This window comes from Scyliorhinus torazame, chromosome 10 (assembly GCF_047496885.1).
Source record: "Scyliorhinus torazame isolate Kashiwa2021f chromosome 10, sScyTor2.1, whole genome shotgun sequence".
Classification (NCBI taxonomy): domain Eukaryota; kingdom Metazoa; phylum Chordata; class Chondrichthyes; order Carcharhiniformes; family Scyliorhinidae; genus Scyliorhinus; species Scyliorhinus torazame.
In genome coordinates, this window is record NC_092716.1 from 248,390,235 (window position 1) to 248,408,417 (window position 18,183).

Here is an 18,183-nt window from a genome sequence, read left to right on the forward strand (position 1 = left end):
ACCGCTGGCCATTGTGGGCACCACAGCCATTGTAGGCACCACACGCCACCAGGAAACCCACGGGTGTGCTGCCGGTGGAATGAGAATCCTGCTGGTCCCTTTGTTTCCGATGGTTGTATTCCAAAACACCTCCCTTCAATTTGAGCTTTCAGCTCGAGGTTTCTGCCTTCAGTCTGTAATGGTTTTCACTGTAGATTTTTCCAGGTTCTCTGTAGGTTCAGAAACACAGCAGCACTGCAGCCTTTCTAGAGAACGGGAAAGACACAGAGACTGTCACAGCTTCTTCTTTGAGCGTCCAGGACTGACTGTCCTTTCCTTGGTTCTCTGAAAACCATCCCACTTGGGTAGGACCCAATCACTGCCTTTTGGTCAATTCATTGGCCATCAGCCAACCAATCGAATCAAATCCTTCCGATCTCTCGTGTGCCAAAAGGTCTATGAGTTCTGCTGTTCAATGCTAAAAAAAAGTGTACCATTTAGTGACTTTTGAGTTCCTCACTTCCTCTGTTCGACTTAAAGGTATCTGTCCATTAAATATCCATTGATGAAAAATAAAATAATCTTTATTATTGTCGCAAGTAGGCTTGCATTAACACTGTAATGTAGTTACTGTGAAAAGCCCCTTGTCACCATACTCCGGTACCTGTGAAGAATTCAGAATGACCACTTGACGTAACAAGCTTGTGGGAGGAAACCGGAGCCCCCGGAGGAAACCCACGCAGACACAGGGAGAACGTGCAGACTCCGCACAGACAGTGACCCAAGCGAGAATTGAACCTGGGACCCTAGCGCTGTGAAGCAACAGTGCTAACCACTGTGCTACCGTGCAAGAGAATCAACAGGAAGGGCTCTTACATCCCTCCTTCCCTAAAAGGAATGAAATGTCAGAGCACAGACGTTTCATTATGAGGTATGCAAGACATCAATCACAAATACATATTAATTCATCCATCCGCCTTATATCAGCTCCCTTCCCAGTCTGAACATTGGTACCTAGTCAGCACTTAAACCCGTGAGAAAGCATACATTGTCACATCATCCTTTCCGGGGATGTTTACAATGTTAAGATTGAACTGTTGTAACAATAAACTCCCAATGGAATGATCTGTATAATAATATATGTCCTTTAAACATCCTTGGATCCAAAATTATCCCTGGAAAATAAAGAAAATGGGAACGAAGGAAATCAACAGGAAGGCCCTTACAGCGGTGACTGAAAGATATTCTTTTATATGTAACCAATTCAAACTTTTTGAAGAAGTGTTGCAAGAAGTTTCCTCCAAAATAGTTAGCCATCCATCTCCTGTCTGCAATGATAATACTTACACAATGTGGATCAAAGTTTGTTAGAATGGGATTTAGATATTTAAATATTAGAAAAGCGCATCAGATTCCGTCGTGTGTTTCAGTAAATATTTACGTGGATGCCATACGTCCAAACATTTTATTTACAAATTCTATCACTGGAAATGATTAAAACCAGCTCGGCGAAACCTCTCGGCAGCTCCTGGGAGTCAGCAACCAAAGTCTCTTAGTGACAACACTTAGTGACGATGCTATTTATAACCACAGTAACTAAATGTTTTCTTTTTGCTGAAACTTTTCTTTTGCTCTTCCCGTATTCTCTCTCAGTTTCTTCCCTTGCTTCTCTTCCATTGAATTATTTTATGACACAGTTCCATAGTTTTTCAATAATAATGTTAGTAATTGTTTATTGTCACAAGTAGGCTTCAATGAATTTACTGTGAAAAGCCCCTAGTCGCCACTTTCCAGCACCTGTTTGGAGAGGCCAGTACGGGAATTGAACCCGCGCTGCTGGCCTAGTTCTGCATTACAAGGCAGATGCTTAGCCCACTGTGCTAAACGAGCCCCTGAGGGGCTATTCTTAAAAGGCCTGAATTTTGCCTTCAGTGCTGAAGTGACCTCGGACCTCAAACAAAGCTGCCCGCCAAGATCTATTGAGCTCCATGGCATAGATTTCACTTTCCCTGACATTAATTTCAGTCCATTACAAGCTTTAGACATTTCTAACATCCAGAAAACAGTGCTGTCAGCAAGCAGGCTAAACAGCCAATCACATTGAAGAATTCTCACAGATGTCAAGTAACAAGCAGGTTTCATCATTTACTTTGTGTAATTTTACAGAACGCAAAATGAAGATCGGAATGTGGGTGGAGGCATTTTGGTATTTTCCAAATATAAATTCAGTTTTTTTCGGGGCCAGAGATGTTGTTCAACAGTAATTATGGCTGAGTGCACCATTAAAATCCCAGTTACACCTCGTTCAGCAAGTCACAACTTTTGCAAGGGTTTTAACAGTGAGAATAATCGTGGAAATTCAAATTAATTCGGCAATTTCTAGATTACTCCTAACTCTCATTAGTGCAACCTGTGGAGGGACAGGAAATTAAGGGGCTGGTTTATCACAGGGCTAAATCGCTGGCTTTTAAAGCAGACCAAGGCAGGCCAGCAGCACGGTTCAATTCCCGTACCAGCCTCCCCGAACAGGCGCCGGAATGTGGCGACGAGGGGCTTTTCACAGTAACTTCATCTGAAGCCTACTTGTGACAATAAGCGATTTTCATTTTCAAATTACTGGCAGCAACCTCTGGATTTCCACATTTAACAACACGTGTGCGCAAAGTTGTGGCAGTTTCATGCACTAATGACAGCGAACGCCGAGAGTGACACCGATCTTACAAATGCCAGATCCGGGCGAATGTATTCACCTAGGGAGATGACTGCACTTTTCAACGATGGATTCAGCAACACGGCAAACACAACCGTGACCGTACCTCTGTCGAAACAACGCTGGTTTGACAGGGGTGACTGGATAATGGATGAACAATTAGTTTGAATGATTCCTTTTACATGATAGTTCAGAGTGCGGAGATTAATTGTGCTGAGTCAGCCACTCCTCTTCCCTTATTTTCATCTACCTCAGTGTCCAGTTGACATTAGCTGTTCTGTGAAACATTTTGAGGTGCCTTTGTGCATATTGAGTGTTGCAGAAATTTAACTTGTTGAATGCCAAAAAATTAATCTGCATGGAATGAAATAACAGATTTTTCCGCAGCAACAGCTTATTCCGATAGCACCTTTTAATTCCCAAGAGACATCACAGGAGAGTTATTGAACTAAATTTGATGCTGAGTCATGTATGGAGTCATTGAGATAGGTGAACAAATGCTTCATTTCAGGCATTTTAAAGACCCTATAAAGAGATGAGAGGCCAGTTTAATATGCCTAAAAGGGACACTTCTTCATCCAATTCATTTATTTTTAAATGTGTGATTTATCTAAAGATTGTGGCAGCTTACAAAAATCTGAGTGGATGATTTTTGAAACGATTAACTCAAGTACATTTATTTTAGATTAAAATGAAGACATTTTTGATTGTTGAGAACATTTTAATTGAGGTAAAATAAAGATTAGTGTGCGAGACTACCCCTCCAAATAGCAGCATTGACCTGTGTTCTTTTCAATCACCTCCCCACTTCAAGTAAAGTTGAAGATTTCTAAGAAGTCCTGACATGAAGCGTCCTAAAATGAGGAATCAAAATGGTCAGGTCCGTGAGGTTGACAACGCTGCACATCTGTAAGTGAGGATGGAGTTTACCAGCGGCAAATTCATGGGGCAGGTTTTCCCGGCAACCCCGTGGCGTCTTCTTCGGCAGCAGAGGCGGCTCACCATTGGCCGCCGGTGGGATCTTCCGGTCCTGCCGGTGTCTTGCGTGTCTCGACTGTCCCCCGCCAGGGAACCCGCCACGGGGCGGTGGGGGGGGTGCTGGGTGGGGGTCACCTTTGGCGGGACCGGAAGATCCCGCTGCAGAAAAGACTGGAAAATCCCACCCATGGAGTAGAATTTTAACCTTTGGACCAGGGAGGATGGCCGTGCGTTGAGAACATGAAAGATGGTGGAGCGGGCTTTGCCATGGTTTTTTAACCCAGCCAAGGCATTGACGCCCACATCCAGGTATCCCAACCATTCGGACCGTCTGCACGGGATTACAACCCTCAGAGTGTGAAACGCTCAATATTTGAAGGGACGCAGCAGAAATGGAATGGAAGCATTTTTCAATTGACAGGCCAGGAACAGCAACCTCGCTGCTGAAGTTTCAATGTAGAAAGACTGCCTCCTGCTCCCCCAGATCTGGTAGGCTCCCCTGGAGGCATTGCTGGAAGATCCAGCTGAAAAATATTGTTCCCAGCAGACAAGAGGAAGAGACCATCCCTTGGCCTCGAGCACATATGGCTGGAAGTTGAGAAAGACATGAGCAGCAGGCGCGTGGTCCCACATTGCCAAGAAAGATTCGAAGGATTGGAAAAGTGAGTGACACGCCACATTCAACTGCCAAAGCCCTCACTCTGACTACCCCGGCACTCTCCCGCACGGCACTCCTCACACCAAAACATTTTGCAGCTCCACCCATTCCACTACCTCCAGGCAGCTCCTGACATCCTCATCTGAACAGGCACCACTTACACTCAACCATACCTTACCGCCATCTCGCATCCATCCCTCGCAGTCATCCTCCACAAATATTGTCATCCCATCCTCGAACCATCCCGCTTCTCACACGGGAAATGCTCTTCTTTCTCACGTTGCAATGGAAGAGAGTGAATAACAGCAGAGAGCGAGAGAGACAGAGAATTGGGGGATAGCCCTGCAGTCATCAGCACTCTGACTCTGCGAAGGGGACCGTGATGGAGATCAGCAGAGTATGGAGTACTTGGCTATTGAAGATGGAGAGGTGGGATCTCCCTGATATCTAATGATAGAATTAGATATCACACCACCACATGGTACACAGCAAGCACTCATCTTGACTTGATGCCACCAGTAACTGAAATATGGTCATCAAAACAGAAGTAGGTCATTTAGCCCCTGGAACCTGTTCGGCCATTTAATGAGTTCTTGACTGATCTGCGGCCTAACTCCATCTTCACAATGTTGAATTTGAACCCTCTTCCCCTTGTCAATTCTGATTCATGTTTTTAAACTCCCACAGGTCTATCTCGTGTCATGCAACAGCTGTTGCAGGAAATGCCCAAGAAGTCCCCAGAATAGCTTGTGCACTCTGAGGAAGCGCCTTCGCACCCAACTCATGTGTACCGGCTACCAACCTAGGTGTTGATCAGGCCACCAAGGCAGGTAGTTGGGTTGTCCCATGGTAAAGTGCACATCTCAAGTAAGCAGGGACAGCAATGGAGAGTGTTGGACCCTCTAAACCCTGCCAAGCTGAATGCGGGGGGGGGGGGGGGGGGGGGGGGTGCGAGGGAGATCAGCAAAGAGGACCATTCTGGCACAACAGCAGAGAATATGATGTTCAGACAACATTTCCAGAAGCCCTGCACACCACTTCAGAGAGATGAGAGTAGTAGTTTGTCTCTAGTGTTATTGCGATGGTGTCTCAGGCCTTTGTGGTGTCACCCACCTGAATGGAAAGAGTAGCCAACTGCATGAAACATCAGATGTGACAGACAACCAAGTGCATTCATGCTCTCACCAATAGCCTGGACACAGTCTGTGATTTAAAAAATAAAAGGTGGAGGAAAGCCTTGCCCAGGCCATTCATCACCTCATCAAAGTGCAGCAAAGTGTTGCCCAGCTCTGGGCTAACACAGCAGAGCAATTGGACCAAAAGTGGGATGATGGGGAAATGGGAACTTTGCTCAAGGCATTTCCACAGCTTCTATCTTGACTGGATATCACACATGGATATACATGATTATCTTCTGGTGGTTGAACATTGCTGGAGTGAAATCCCTTTTGATTGACGAGTACTCTTGGCTGATTTGGAGGGGAATCTTGATTATGACTACGTGTGAAAATCGAGCTATTGCTGCAGACCTGTGAGCCCTCTCACTCTGACTGGCCTCCTCCTTTGCGTCATTAGCATCCCTGGAAAACATGGCATCAGTCACCCGGGCGACGCACTTGTGGACAGCAGATTGTGAAATCCTGTAGGTGTCACTAGCAGGCCGCTGGAATGAGTCAGAGGCTTTAGCGAATAGCAAAAGGGCAATGATTGTTCATCTGATCCACTTAGAAGGAGGTCTTGTACCAGGAAGCTGCAGATGTCAAACAATGACCTTCCGTGAAAGTCTCCCCCTCCTGGACTCTGATGTTCAGTCGTGTCTGGAAAGCTGACCTTCTACCTGTAGGCCTTGTGTTGGGGGTGTTGCCCCATGCGAGTTGGAGCTCTATGTTCATCCCCATTTTCCTGTGGAGCAACAGGTGGCTGAGGAGAAGGCAGCTGATGGTGCTTTTCCTGTTGTTGCTCATCTTGAAAAGTGAAAGGAATTCTCCAGGACAGCTCCTGTGAGCAAAATCCTTTCACTGAGGCAAACAATCAGATGTTGTAGTTCAGTATTTAAAGGGTTTCAAGTCTGTCCATTTCACAGTCCTGTCAATCTCTGCTGTGCTCTTATCTCATTGTCCTTGCAGACGATAGCCAGCCTGGGAGACCTGCGTGCTGGCAGTGAAAGCCAGAGTACAGGGTTAAAACTGCAAGTCAATTGGCTTTTTATATATTTGCAACGTGTCCCAGTCAAATGCGGAAATCAGTGGGTTCCTGCTGCTTTCTGACACACCAGCATTTTTGATATTTTAACCCCTTGCGCACAGCAACATCGCACCCCCACCCCCAACCCTCATTTTGCAGGTTAAAATTTCCCCCAATGGCATTCTTACCAATGGGGTATTCCAGATTCTGTGAGTGGACTGGGAAACCAAAGAGAATCATTCCTCTGCATGACTAAAGACCTGGCGCAGGATTCACCGGTCGCCGATGCCGAAATCAACGTTTCCGACAAAATCGGGGGCGGTGCCACTTTCAGAATGCTCCGCCCCCTCCAAAACGCCGTACTCTAGGAGTGCGCTACGCGCCGTATCAACGACCTCAGGACGTTGCCTAAGGCCCTCCCCCCCAATGCTCCGCCCCCAACCGGCCGAGTTCCCGACGGCGTCGGTCGCGTGTGCTATCATTTGTCGGGAACTCGGCGTGGCGGCTGCGGACTCAGTCCAGCGCCACCACAGTCGAGGGGAGGGCCAATCTGCAGGCAGGGGGGGACTTTGGCAGACGCTGGGGGCACTGTTGGGGGGTGGTCAGGGCCGTGAGCCGGCCAAAGGGGGGACCACTATTTTGCAGGCCGGGTCCGCGCGCGGCCGGCACCATGTTGCATGTCGCGGCTCCTGCAGGCCACCGCCCTGCGCATACGCAGCCACGGACCCGACAATTCTCCGGGCTGTATCGGCAGCTAGAGCCAGCTGCTGCATGCTGCCTGCCTACTAGCCCACCACCAAACGGAGGATCTGTGGCCCTTTTGCGCCTAATGTTCGGTAATAAAACGCCACCGTTCCCACGCCGGCGTCACGGCATAACCTGAAAATCGGAGAATCCAGCCCCTGATTTCAGCCTGCAGTTGGAAATCTGTAATATTGTTCCATGGAATTTTCTTAAGGCTATCCTTATGCACTATTACAATTCGCAATTGATTCATATCTTACTTGGCATGCCCTCAGTTATCAAAGATACCGCTGTTGCTCTTTTTAACCTTCGTCTATTTGCTCTGATTACGTCACCTTTGCTCATGAGTCGCCAGGTATCTTTATGATACCGCCACGTGGTTCAAGGTCAGGTTATGATTAATAATACAGCACACCGCTTAGTAAGGATTAAAACAACGGTCATTTATTATATACAACAAGCAATATTAATACACTAATACTGCTATCTATATAATAAACCTATCACTACTGGCCAATACTTAACTTAGGAAGAGCCCACCAGGTCAGGGAAATCAATGGCTTGTCCAATCAGATCTGGCCCGCGGGATTCAAAAGGCTGCTCCAGGTCGGTGGCTAGGATAGCGATCGCTGGATTCAAACTTACTGTTGCCGGTTGCTGTTCTTGCGAAGGTCTCGAGCAGGCGAAGATGAGAGAGAGAGAGATCTGAACTTGGCCCCTCACTTTTATAGGGCCATGGGTCTTCCCGCCTCCCGGGGCGGCCCTTGACCCTGAGTCCCAAGTGATTGGATTTGTCTCCAATCCCTGGGGTCGATGTGTCCAATGGTGAGGCGATTCCTCGATCGGGGGTGGTCGTTCACTTGTCTTTGTTTCGGCCACTGCAGGCGCCGACAGGTCTGGCCCGGTATTCAATTGCTAATATGTTGCAATTGTTCCCGGGGATAGCCGATTTAACTGTGGATATCTGAATAGATGGGCTGCAAACAGTCCTGAATGCAACTGCGGATACCTGGGTTGATGGGCTGTTGATAGCCCTGAGTATCGATCTGGGCTAACTTCCCAGAGCCGAATATGCAATACTGTCTGCAGCTGCCTGCTTGTGTCTTAGCTGCTTTTCCCAGCAGTCTTTCGGGTTAGCCATTTTAAACTGGGTTTTGGCCAGATTAAACGGAACGCAGCCATTTTACGTGGCTACACCGCTCATTGTAAAGCTGCATTGATGATTAGTTTCAAGATCCTGTTGATGACGACATCCAGCACTGAGCATAACCACAAAGGTATTTCTAGATCGATCTATTGTTCAGGAAAAGCACCATCAATAAATGGAGGTAATACTATTTTGACCAAGCATTTCTCAAAAACATTTCCTATTTCATTGGTAATGAAAGTTCTCCACAAGCCAGACAAATGTTTGCGGTTAGAACATATGTCCTTAGATGATCACTTCAGGCTGTAACATTTGATAAACTGTGTAAGTGACATCTGTACAAATACGATGGGTGGAATTTTTAAACTCTTTGACTCCGCTGCCCACTTTTCCCGCCAAATAATCCTGGAGGCGGGTCCCACAACATCACACTGGCAGAGAACACACCGTGCCTGCCACCCTCCCAGAGGGAGACTAAGTGCTTTTGGGAGATCGAGGTGCTGTTATAAAGGGGGCTCTGATCTAAAAAAAATAATAATTGCAGGGGCAATAGGAACAGGAAATCCCGCCGGCATAAAAACCATTCTGGGACTCGCGTTGATTCTCCAGCCCCGCTGGCTTTCCTGCCTGCCGAAATGGTGGGAGAGAATACCGGCCTATGTACATACATCTGATGGAATGTTAGTTAAAATACTACATGAAAAAAATAATGCTGAAGACAGATTCCAGAGGTGAGGTGAGAGTGACACCACGACAGTATTTGTCTTTTTAATTCATTTACGGGATCTGGGTGTCACTGGCTCGGCCCATCCCTGGTTGCCCTTGAGAAGGTGGCGGTAAGCTGCCACAGTGCTGTTAGAGAGGGAAACTTGAGTGTGGCATTCAGTGGTATTACCAATGCCGAATCCTTCACCATCAACATCCTGGGGCTGACCATTGACGAGAAACTGAACTAGACCAGTCACATATAATACTGCGGCTACAAAAGCAGTTCGGAGGCTGGGAATTCTGCAACGAACAACCCATTTCCCTAGTCCCCCAAACCCCTCCCCATCTATAAGTCAGGACTGTGGTGGATTACTCTGCAGTTGCCTGATGAATACAGCTCCAACAGCACTCAAGAAGCTCAACACCCTCCAGCACAAAATCACCTGCTTGATTGGCACCCGCTGGTGCACCTTGGCAGCGGTGTGCATCATCTAGAAGATGCTTGCAGCAAATTGCTAAGCCTCCTTCAACAGAACATTCCAAATTCTACATTCTCTAATCTAGAAGAAGAATGGCAGTAGGGATAGGGTAACACCATCGCTACCTGCAAGTTCCCCATCAAGCCATACCATTCTGACTCTAACTATATCACCATTCCTTCACTGGCCCAACAACCTGGAACTAATTCCTAACAACTCTATGGGTATACCTACACCACGTGGACTGTAGCAGATCAATCAGGTGATTCACCATCACCTTCTCAGGGCATTTACTAAAGGGAAATAAATGCTGTCCTTGCCAGCAATATATATCTCATTATCGAATAATAAAAAGGCGCACATCTAATCGCCATTTGGCTAGTTTATATTTTGGAATGACAAACTTAGATGCGTGTGTCAAAAAATAGCAAACACTAATGTTGAGTTTTGCAGCGTTTTACATTAGACATTAAACATGGAAGTGCGTCACTTGGGTCCAACTAGCCCATGTTGGCATGTATGCGACACATGATCAGATAATACCAATCGTATTGTCCTTCCCCTAACTCCTGAGTCCTTGGGCTGGATTCTCCATTATTGGGACTATGTCCCCACGCCGGCATCACATCAGTGTTTCACATCAGAAAACCTGGCATCAAAGGGACACGAATTCCAGGCCCTGCAGGGGGCTAGCAGGGCCCCGGAGCAGTTCTCGCAGCTTTTGCTGCAGATACGGGCCGCCGCACTTCCGGGTCGGAGACCGTGCTTGTGCACGGCGGCGGCCTCCAGCGGCCATGCCGTGCTCCATGGCGGACTCGGACCACGGAGCTGGACCTAAACCGCGCCCCCCCCCGATCGGCCACGCGCACGACCCTGTCCGCCCGCACAACCATTTACCAGCTGCCTATAAGTTTCCCCCCGCCCTCCGATCGGCCCGCCACCGACCAGTCGGCAGCCGCCACGCGAGTATCCCGACCGGCTGGCGCATATTAGATCCACGCCGTTGGGGCTTCGGCCGGTCGGGCAATGGCCCCAGGTAGGGGCATACACCCCAAGTAGGCCGCTTTTCGGGGCCTGCAGAATTGTGGGGCCGGTTCCAGTCCCAATTTCTTGCAGGAAAATGGGTTCTCTGCCCCCGCGCCGGCTGTGATTTTGGCGTGGCGTACAGAGAATCCAGCCCCTCGTCTTTCATTCACCTAACAGTAATTTTAAATTTTCTTTCTAACTAGTTGATCCCTAAAAAGCAAACACAGATTTTTAAAAGATTCACAATGAATGTTCACAATTTTTAATGTTCTGTGGAATTCTCTGAATCATTTTGGACTTTTTTCCCTTTCCTATGTTTTTGGAAGACACTGGACGGTGGCTGAGATATGGGGGCGGGATTCTCCGCAATCGGCGCGATGTCTGCCGACCGGCGCCAAAAACGGCGCGAAACAGTCCGGCATCGCGCCGCCCCAAAGGTGCGGAATTCTCCACATCTTGAGGGGCCGAGCCCTCACCTTGAGGGGCTAGGCCCGCGCCGGACTGATTTCCGCCCCGCCAGCTGGCGGGAAAGGCCTTTGCCGTGCGGCGCATGCGCGGGAGCGTCAGCGGCCGCTCACGGCATCCCCGCGCATGCGCAGTGGAGGGGGTCTCTTCCGCCTCCGCCATAGTGGAGACCATGGCGAAGGTGGAAGGAAAAGAGTGCCCCCACGGCACAGGCCCGCCCGCGGATCGGTGGGCCCCGATCGCGGGCCAGGCCACCGTGGGGGCACCACCCCGGGGCCAAATCGCCCCGCGCGCCCCCCCCCCCCCCCCCAGGACCCCGGAGCCCGCTCGCGCCGCCTTGTCCCGCCGGTAAGAGAGGTGGCCTGATTCTCGCCGGCGGGACAGGCATTCCAGCAGCGGGACTTCGGCCCATCGCGGGCCGGAGAATCGCCGGGGGGGGCCCAACAACCGGCGCGGCGCGATTCCCACCCCCGCCGAATATCCGGTGCCGGAGAATTCAGCAACCGGCGGGGGCGGGATTCACGCCAGCCCCCGGCGATTCTCCGATCCGGCGGGGGGTCGGAGAATCCCACCCATGGTTCCGCGGTTGCTAGTTTTCCGGTTAATAGTAATTATTCTTGTGCATGATTCTTGAGTCAAGAATGCTGACGTCAAGTGGGGGAGCCCTGTGCATCCCCAGCTGAGATCCACTACTCTGCACACATCAGGGCTTGAGCTTGGAAACGTCCTTGTCTTTATGTTCCCTACATTACAATAATAACTGCATCTCAAAAACATTGTAAAATGCTTTGAAGCGTCCGGTGATCATGAAAAGTGCTATGTAAATGCTCGTCTTTATTTTGTGACTGAGCTTCTCACCAATTAAACTTGTCCATCAGCAGAAATAATTGAGGGAAAATATGGTGTCTGTTCAGAATTAGCTGGGTGGTTAACCCTTAACTGCCCTCTGAGATGTCCTAGCAAGCCACTCAGTTCATAGGCAATTAGGGATGGACAACAAATTTTCCTTACCGGAAACGGCCATGAAATAATTGTTTAAAAACTTCACAAGTTAATGTTAGTACAGATTTTAGAACATAGAACATACCGTGCAGAAGGAGGCTATTCGGCTCATCAAGTCTGCACCGACCCACAAAGCCCTCACTTGCACCCTATCCCCGTAACCCAATAACTCCTAACCTTTTTGGGCACGAAGGGCAATTTAGCATGTCCAATCCACCTAACCTGCACATCTTTAGACTGTGAGAGGAAACCGTTGCACCCGGAGGCAACCCATGAAGACACGGGGAGAACGTGCAGATTCCGCACAGTCACCCAGCAGGGAATCGAACCTGGAACCCTGGCGCTGTGAAGCCACAGTGCGAACCACTGTGCTACCGTGCCACCCTTAACTAAGGCACTATATCTTCTGTTGTTTAGCCTTGAAGACATGTGAATGTGATAGCTGTAGAGTGAATGATGACTGTGCCACCTTCTAAAGCATATATCATCATCAGGAGTCTACTTTTTCAAAAGCCCAACTATTGCAGAAGAAATACGATTAACATTAACATCCTTTTATTTATTTCTGTTTTCTTTCTATTTGTTCTGAAACAGTAGCTGCCAATGGCGTCATCACAGGCTCTGGGGAGTTACTGAGCCACATAAGTGGGAGGGAGTTGAATCAATATGCACAGCTAAAGCTGAAGCATGCTGTGTTTATGACTATATCTCTATTGATGCGTAGCTTCTAAACACTCTCAGTAACTCTTCCCAGAACTCACCGAGCAGAATTTCGGATTAGTGTTCAGAAGTTCAAATACCAGCCAGCGCTTAGTAATTCACCTGCCCTCGATGGAAAAGGTTTAATATTTGTGAGATAGGGCGAGTGCTTCGAGTTGGCTGTCTGAGCGAAACTCTCTATTTTTGGATTGTAACAACAGAGGGGTTGGGGCTGGGGAAGAAAACAACAGGGAGACTCTACCGCCTCAGTAAACAGTCCTCCTGTTTGACTAATGGTAGAAGTTGTGGAAAAATTCAGTCCAAAAACTTGCACCCTCATGACAGAAAGATTGAAACCAGGGCCGGGATTCTACCCCACCCGGCGGGGTGTGGGGTCCCAGCGGGATGGAGTGGCAGGAACCACTCCAGCGTCGGGCCGCCCCAAAGATTTCTCCGCAGGAGGTGGGATCGGACAGTGACGCGATCCCCAAAAGGCAGCCTGTGACCCCTGCAGCACCAGTCCACGGACCACAACAACTTTCAGACACAGCTAGCTCCAACACTCCCCACCATCGCAGAGTCGCTCACCTCGGTCGGGCAGTATGGTAAAGAGACTCCTGGGCGCTATCTGGTGCACACCACACACGCGCATCGGTACATCATGTTGAGGTGGGAATCCCCAAAGAGGCGGACGGTTGGTGGGATTCAACAGTCTGCAGGGGTAAGAATGGTGCCGACTGTGCGTGCTTCCCAGGCCAACACTGGATGGGTGTTGTCTATGGTGGAGGCCATGAGGGTGAGGGACACGGCCATGGGTCAAGATATTCCAGGCCTGGGGCACTCTGTGCGGGTGGTGGCTGAGGCACATGACAGGGCTGCTCTGGCACAGGCCGCCTTGTACCAGGGCCACCTGGACATTGCAGCGGCACTCCAGAGCTTGGCCTAGACACAACAGTACATGGCTGTGGCCATTACGACAATGCACAGCCGTTAGCATGGGACAGGGCCCCCAGGTCAGCCAACACTGGGCCCCCCATCCAAACCCTGACCCCGTCCCCACCTCCGCCACCCCAAGGGTTCGATGGGAAGGTGTTACGGAATGGCCAGCTCACATGCAGGGATCACCCAAGCGGATGGTTGAAAGTGCTATTGTGGGCAGGAGTCAGACGTTGTCGAATGATGCAGAAGTAGGTCGTCTTCACCTTCCACCCCATGGAGCAGACCAGTTGATACTGGCTCACCACCGGGTACAGGCCCTGGGTTGGCAGTATCAGCGGATCTGCATATTTTAATGACCCATTAGGCTCAGTTAAATATGGGATCACGGGATTCTCCCGGCGCCTGAGACCTAACGGTTTAGCACTGGGTTCCGCAAACATGGACTAGTCGCACCTGGGGGGTGCCTCCCAGGCCTTTAGAGACCCCTGAATGGTCGGGGATAGGGCAAGATGGCACCCTGGCACTGCCTCTGGCACACGGGCACCTTGACACTGCCACCCTGGCTGTGCCACACTAACCCCATATGTGGGCCTTTATCAAAAGCTTTCTGAAAATCCAAATCCACAACATCCACTGCTTCACCGTTAACCTTTCCGCTCGTTGCATCCTCAAAAAACCTCCAGTCTGTCAAACATGATTTCCCTTTCAGAAATGCACTTTGTCTAATTCTGTTGATATTTTCTAAGTGTCCTGTTATTGCATCCTTTACAACAGACGCCAACATTTTACCTGCTATCGATGTTAGGCTAACTGGTCTGTACTTCCAGGTTTTTTTCTTCCTTTTTAAAAATAGCAGAGTTCCATTTTCCACCCTCCGTGATTGTTCCACAATCTACAGAATTTTGGCAACCAACGCATCCACTATTTACATGGCCACCTCCTTCCGTGCCCTGGGATGTAGCTTTTCGGGCCTGGGGATTTATCGGCTTTCAATCGCAGTAAATTCTCCTGCACTATTTTTCCAGAAAAACTAATTTCCTTCAATCTCTCCTTCTCACTAGATCCTTGATTCCTTCGCATTTCTAAGAAGCAATTTGTGTCTTACTCTGTGAAGGCAGAACTGAAGTAGTTGTTTAATTGCACTTACATTTCCTTGATCTGTGTTATATATTCTCCTGTTTTGGACTGTAAGGGACCCGCATTTGCCTTCATTAATCTTATTCTTTCTGTATACTTGTAGTAGCTGTTACAGTCCACTTTTATGTCACTTGCATTCACCCGTGAGTGAATACCTGGGGTGGGATTCTCCGACCCCCCGCCGGGTCGGAAAATCGCTGGGGGTCGGCGTGAATCGCGCCGCCTGCCTCGGAGAATGGCGGGGACCGGCGCAACTCAATGGGCCCCGGGGCCGCCCGAATTCTCCGGCCCGCGATGGGCTGAAGTCCCGTCCGTTTTTTGCCAGTCCCGCCGGCGTAAATTGGAGTTGGTCCTTACCGGCGGGACCTGGCGGCGCGGGCGGCCGCCGGGGTTCTTGGGGGGGGGGGGGGAGATCTGGCCCCGGGAGGTGCCTCCACGGTGGCCTGGCCCGCGATCGGGGCCCACCGATCTGCGGGCGGGCCTGTGCCGTGGGGGCATTCTATTCTTCCGCACCAGCGGCTGTAGTGGTCCTCCATTGCCAGTGCAGAAAAGTAGCCTTCTGCGCATGCCCGGGAATGACGCCAGTGCAACACCAATCACCAGACAAAAGGAAGTATAAAATGACCAAAGTTCAATTAGCCAAGTCAAGCACAGCCATGAAAATTGAGAGTTACCCTAATATGACAGCCTGGCTTTAAATGGTGGCGTTCTTCACTGTTAGCTGGCCGGTTTCTTAGCACTTGGTTTATATGCTCTGTAAATAAAGTGAAGTGATGTAAAACAACATGGGAAATCCTCAGTGGAAACACTTTGCATAACCCAATTTGAAGGAACCGACAAGAGCTGCGGAAACACTAGAATTCTTAACATTCGCTGCCCTGGAATCAGGTTCTCACTGTCAAGTACACCAAAGCCTGTCGGCTGTTCCCCATGCACACTATCATAAGGTAGATGAAAGGATGACTTCCTACGCTCAAAAATACTTGCCAGTAACTCGTGTATCATTATAGCCGTGTGACCTATATAAAAGTTATACATCATTTAATTACTCAGGAATTTTAGAGTGTGTTCACATTTTTGCAATGGTAGATTTAAAACAAAGTAGTTCTCCAATTGGAAATATGTTGAATAATGCAATAACTTCTTAATGTTTAGTTAACTTCATAATTAGCGACTGGACAGCATTTTTTCTCCACTTGTATTTTCTTTTAAGGTGGAGAGAACTATGAAATAGAAGGGTTTTTTAAAACTGCAGCACCATCATCTCCATCTTAATTACCATTGAAAAACCTGTTGGTAGTAAAAAAAACCCTAGTGTTGGAAATATAATGCTCTGCAAACGTTCTGAATGAATTTGATATATTTTAATAGGATTATTACTGCTATTCTTGCTGTAATGTGGAAGGGATTATTTTCGCACCGTTGCCTTTCAAATTGAGAATGGTGATAGCAATTACACCAATGCCTCGCAGTTTTATTAGTTGCTTGATTATGGGCATGAAGTTCAACGTGTTTTATGTTCAACATTGCATATGAGATTTAACATTGGATACCCCATAGTAAAATTTACTCCCTGTTAACTGCAAATAAGGTAACTTCAGTGAAGAATGTGCGTGTTTCCTTTTAATCAACTAACTGAGCGTATATTGCACCCATTTTATTCTAGCGGTGCAAATGAGAAATTAATTTTGTCAGAGTAGCTTTCTAGTCTGTCTCTGATCTTTAGGTCAGTTCCTGATGATCATAATAGTGAGCCTGTTGGCTGTCATGTTGTAGTGACCTGCCTTCAAAAAATAAGGGAAGAAACTGTCAGAATCAGCAGTTTGTGTTCTGTCTTGTCTGCCGATATTAAAATATCTGTGCAGGACAGCAAGGGTGAAGTTGTACTTTAATTTAGAGCACCATATGTTTTCAATTGGCGGATGGCATATCACTTTCCATAATCGCATTTTTCACATTCTGTGTCAGCCTGAAGAAGTGGAAGGGAATAGATACCATTGAACATTAGAGGCTGGCTGCACGGTGTCACAGTGGTTAGCACTACTGCCTCAGCACCAGGGACCCAGGTTCAATTCCAGCCTTGGGTCACTGTCTGTGTGGAGTTTGCACGTTCTCCCCGTGTGTGCGTGGGTTTGCTCCGGTTTCCTCCCACAGTCCAAAGACATGCAGGTTAGGTGGATTGGCCGTGCTAAATTCAAGAGATCAAGCGTCGCAATATAAACAAAATAAAAATAAGAAAAAGGGTTCCCCTCCCCCACTAATGATATGGGATCCCCCTCCCACTGGCCACATTGCACCTGAATGTCAGCTCGCCATGGCGCAACATGGCTGGTAAATACCGGGAGACCCCTCTGCCTCGGCGGCGAGTTCCCCACGGAGGGCCCATATCCAATCGGAGTCGCGTTAGCAGCGGCGGGAAAAACGAGGCAAAGCACGTTTGCTTTGGTACTCTGTTCCCATTTGGTTAGGTCGGGCGTATTATCACCTTTGAACTGGTCAGGAAATCATAAAAATGACATAAAAAGTAGTTTAACAAATGACTCATACCAATAAAATTAGATGTTTCATATACTTAATTTGCTGTATGTCAGATCTGCATAACAAAAGTCAAATTTCTTTGCATTGTCTGTTTTGTTCCCCGAGAGCTTTCCTAAGAAAGGACTGTTTTTATTAAAAGCTTTATCTTTACTCTCAGTTTCTGAAACACAATCCTTTTTTTGTTTCTGGGTATCACAGGAGCACTTCCAGCATCAGCGATGTATGCACGTAAAGACCTGCTCCAGAGACCCGCACACGTGGCGACCAAAACATTCCAGGCCTTGCGAATATTCGTGAATGATGAATTGAACGAGTTGTACAGAGGACTTAGAACGGCTCACAAGTTCTTGAAACCTCAGGGCCGCCTGGTTGCGTTAACATTTCATTCGCTTGAAGACCGCATCGTGAAACGTGTTTTCCACAGTGTCGACCTGTCTGAGAGGCCAAACCTGAGCGCCAGGCAAAAGATTAGGCAAGGACTTCGAAGACAGGAAGAGGATGAACCATGTCACGCTGAACAGAGGAACTTGAACTGGTCAAACATTCAGAAGAAAGTGTTGACTCCTGACCTTCAGGAGGTTCAGGAAAATCCACGAGGACGCTCTGCAAAACTCAGAGCTGCCTTAAAACTGTGAAAAGTGACACAGTCGGTCTTGTAAGGGTTTTCTTAACATCCCGCGTCCGACAGAATTCGATATACAGGTGTTTCTGTGAACGCCAATGAAGATGCTAATGTACAAGTCCCATTATCACTGGTACAGAAACAATAAAATTTGGAGGTCGGGATTTA

General features: G+C 48.4%; 1 protein-coding gene across 3 annotated transcripts in view; it reads left to right on the plus strand.

The window, feature by feature from the left end:
- The window catches only part of mettl15 (methyltransferase 15, mitochondrial 12S rRNA N4-cytidine), a 151,183-nt gene extending 133,000 nt beyond the window's left edge, over positions 1-18,183 (plus strand). For all 3 annotated transcript variants that reach the window (XM_072466657.1, XM_072466658.1, XM_072466659.1), the window contains one exon: positions 17,592-18,183. In XM_072466657.1, the coding sequence (XP_072322758.1) occupies positions 17,592-18,028 (437 nt within the window). In that variant the 3' untranslated portion in view covers positions 18,029-18,183. The remainder of the gene's footprint in view (positions 1-17,591) is intronic.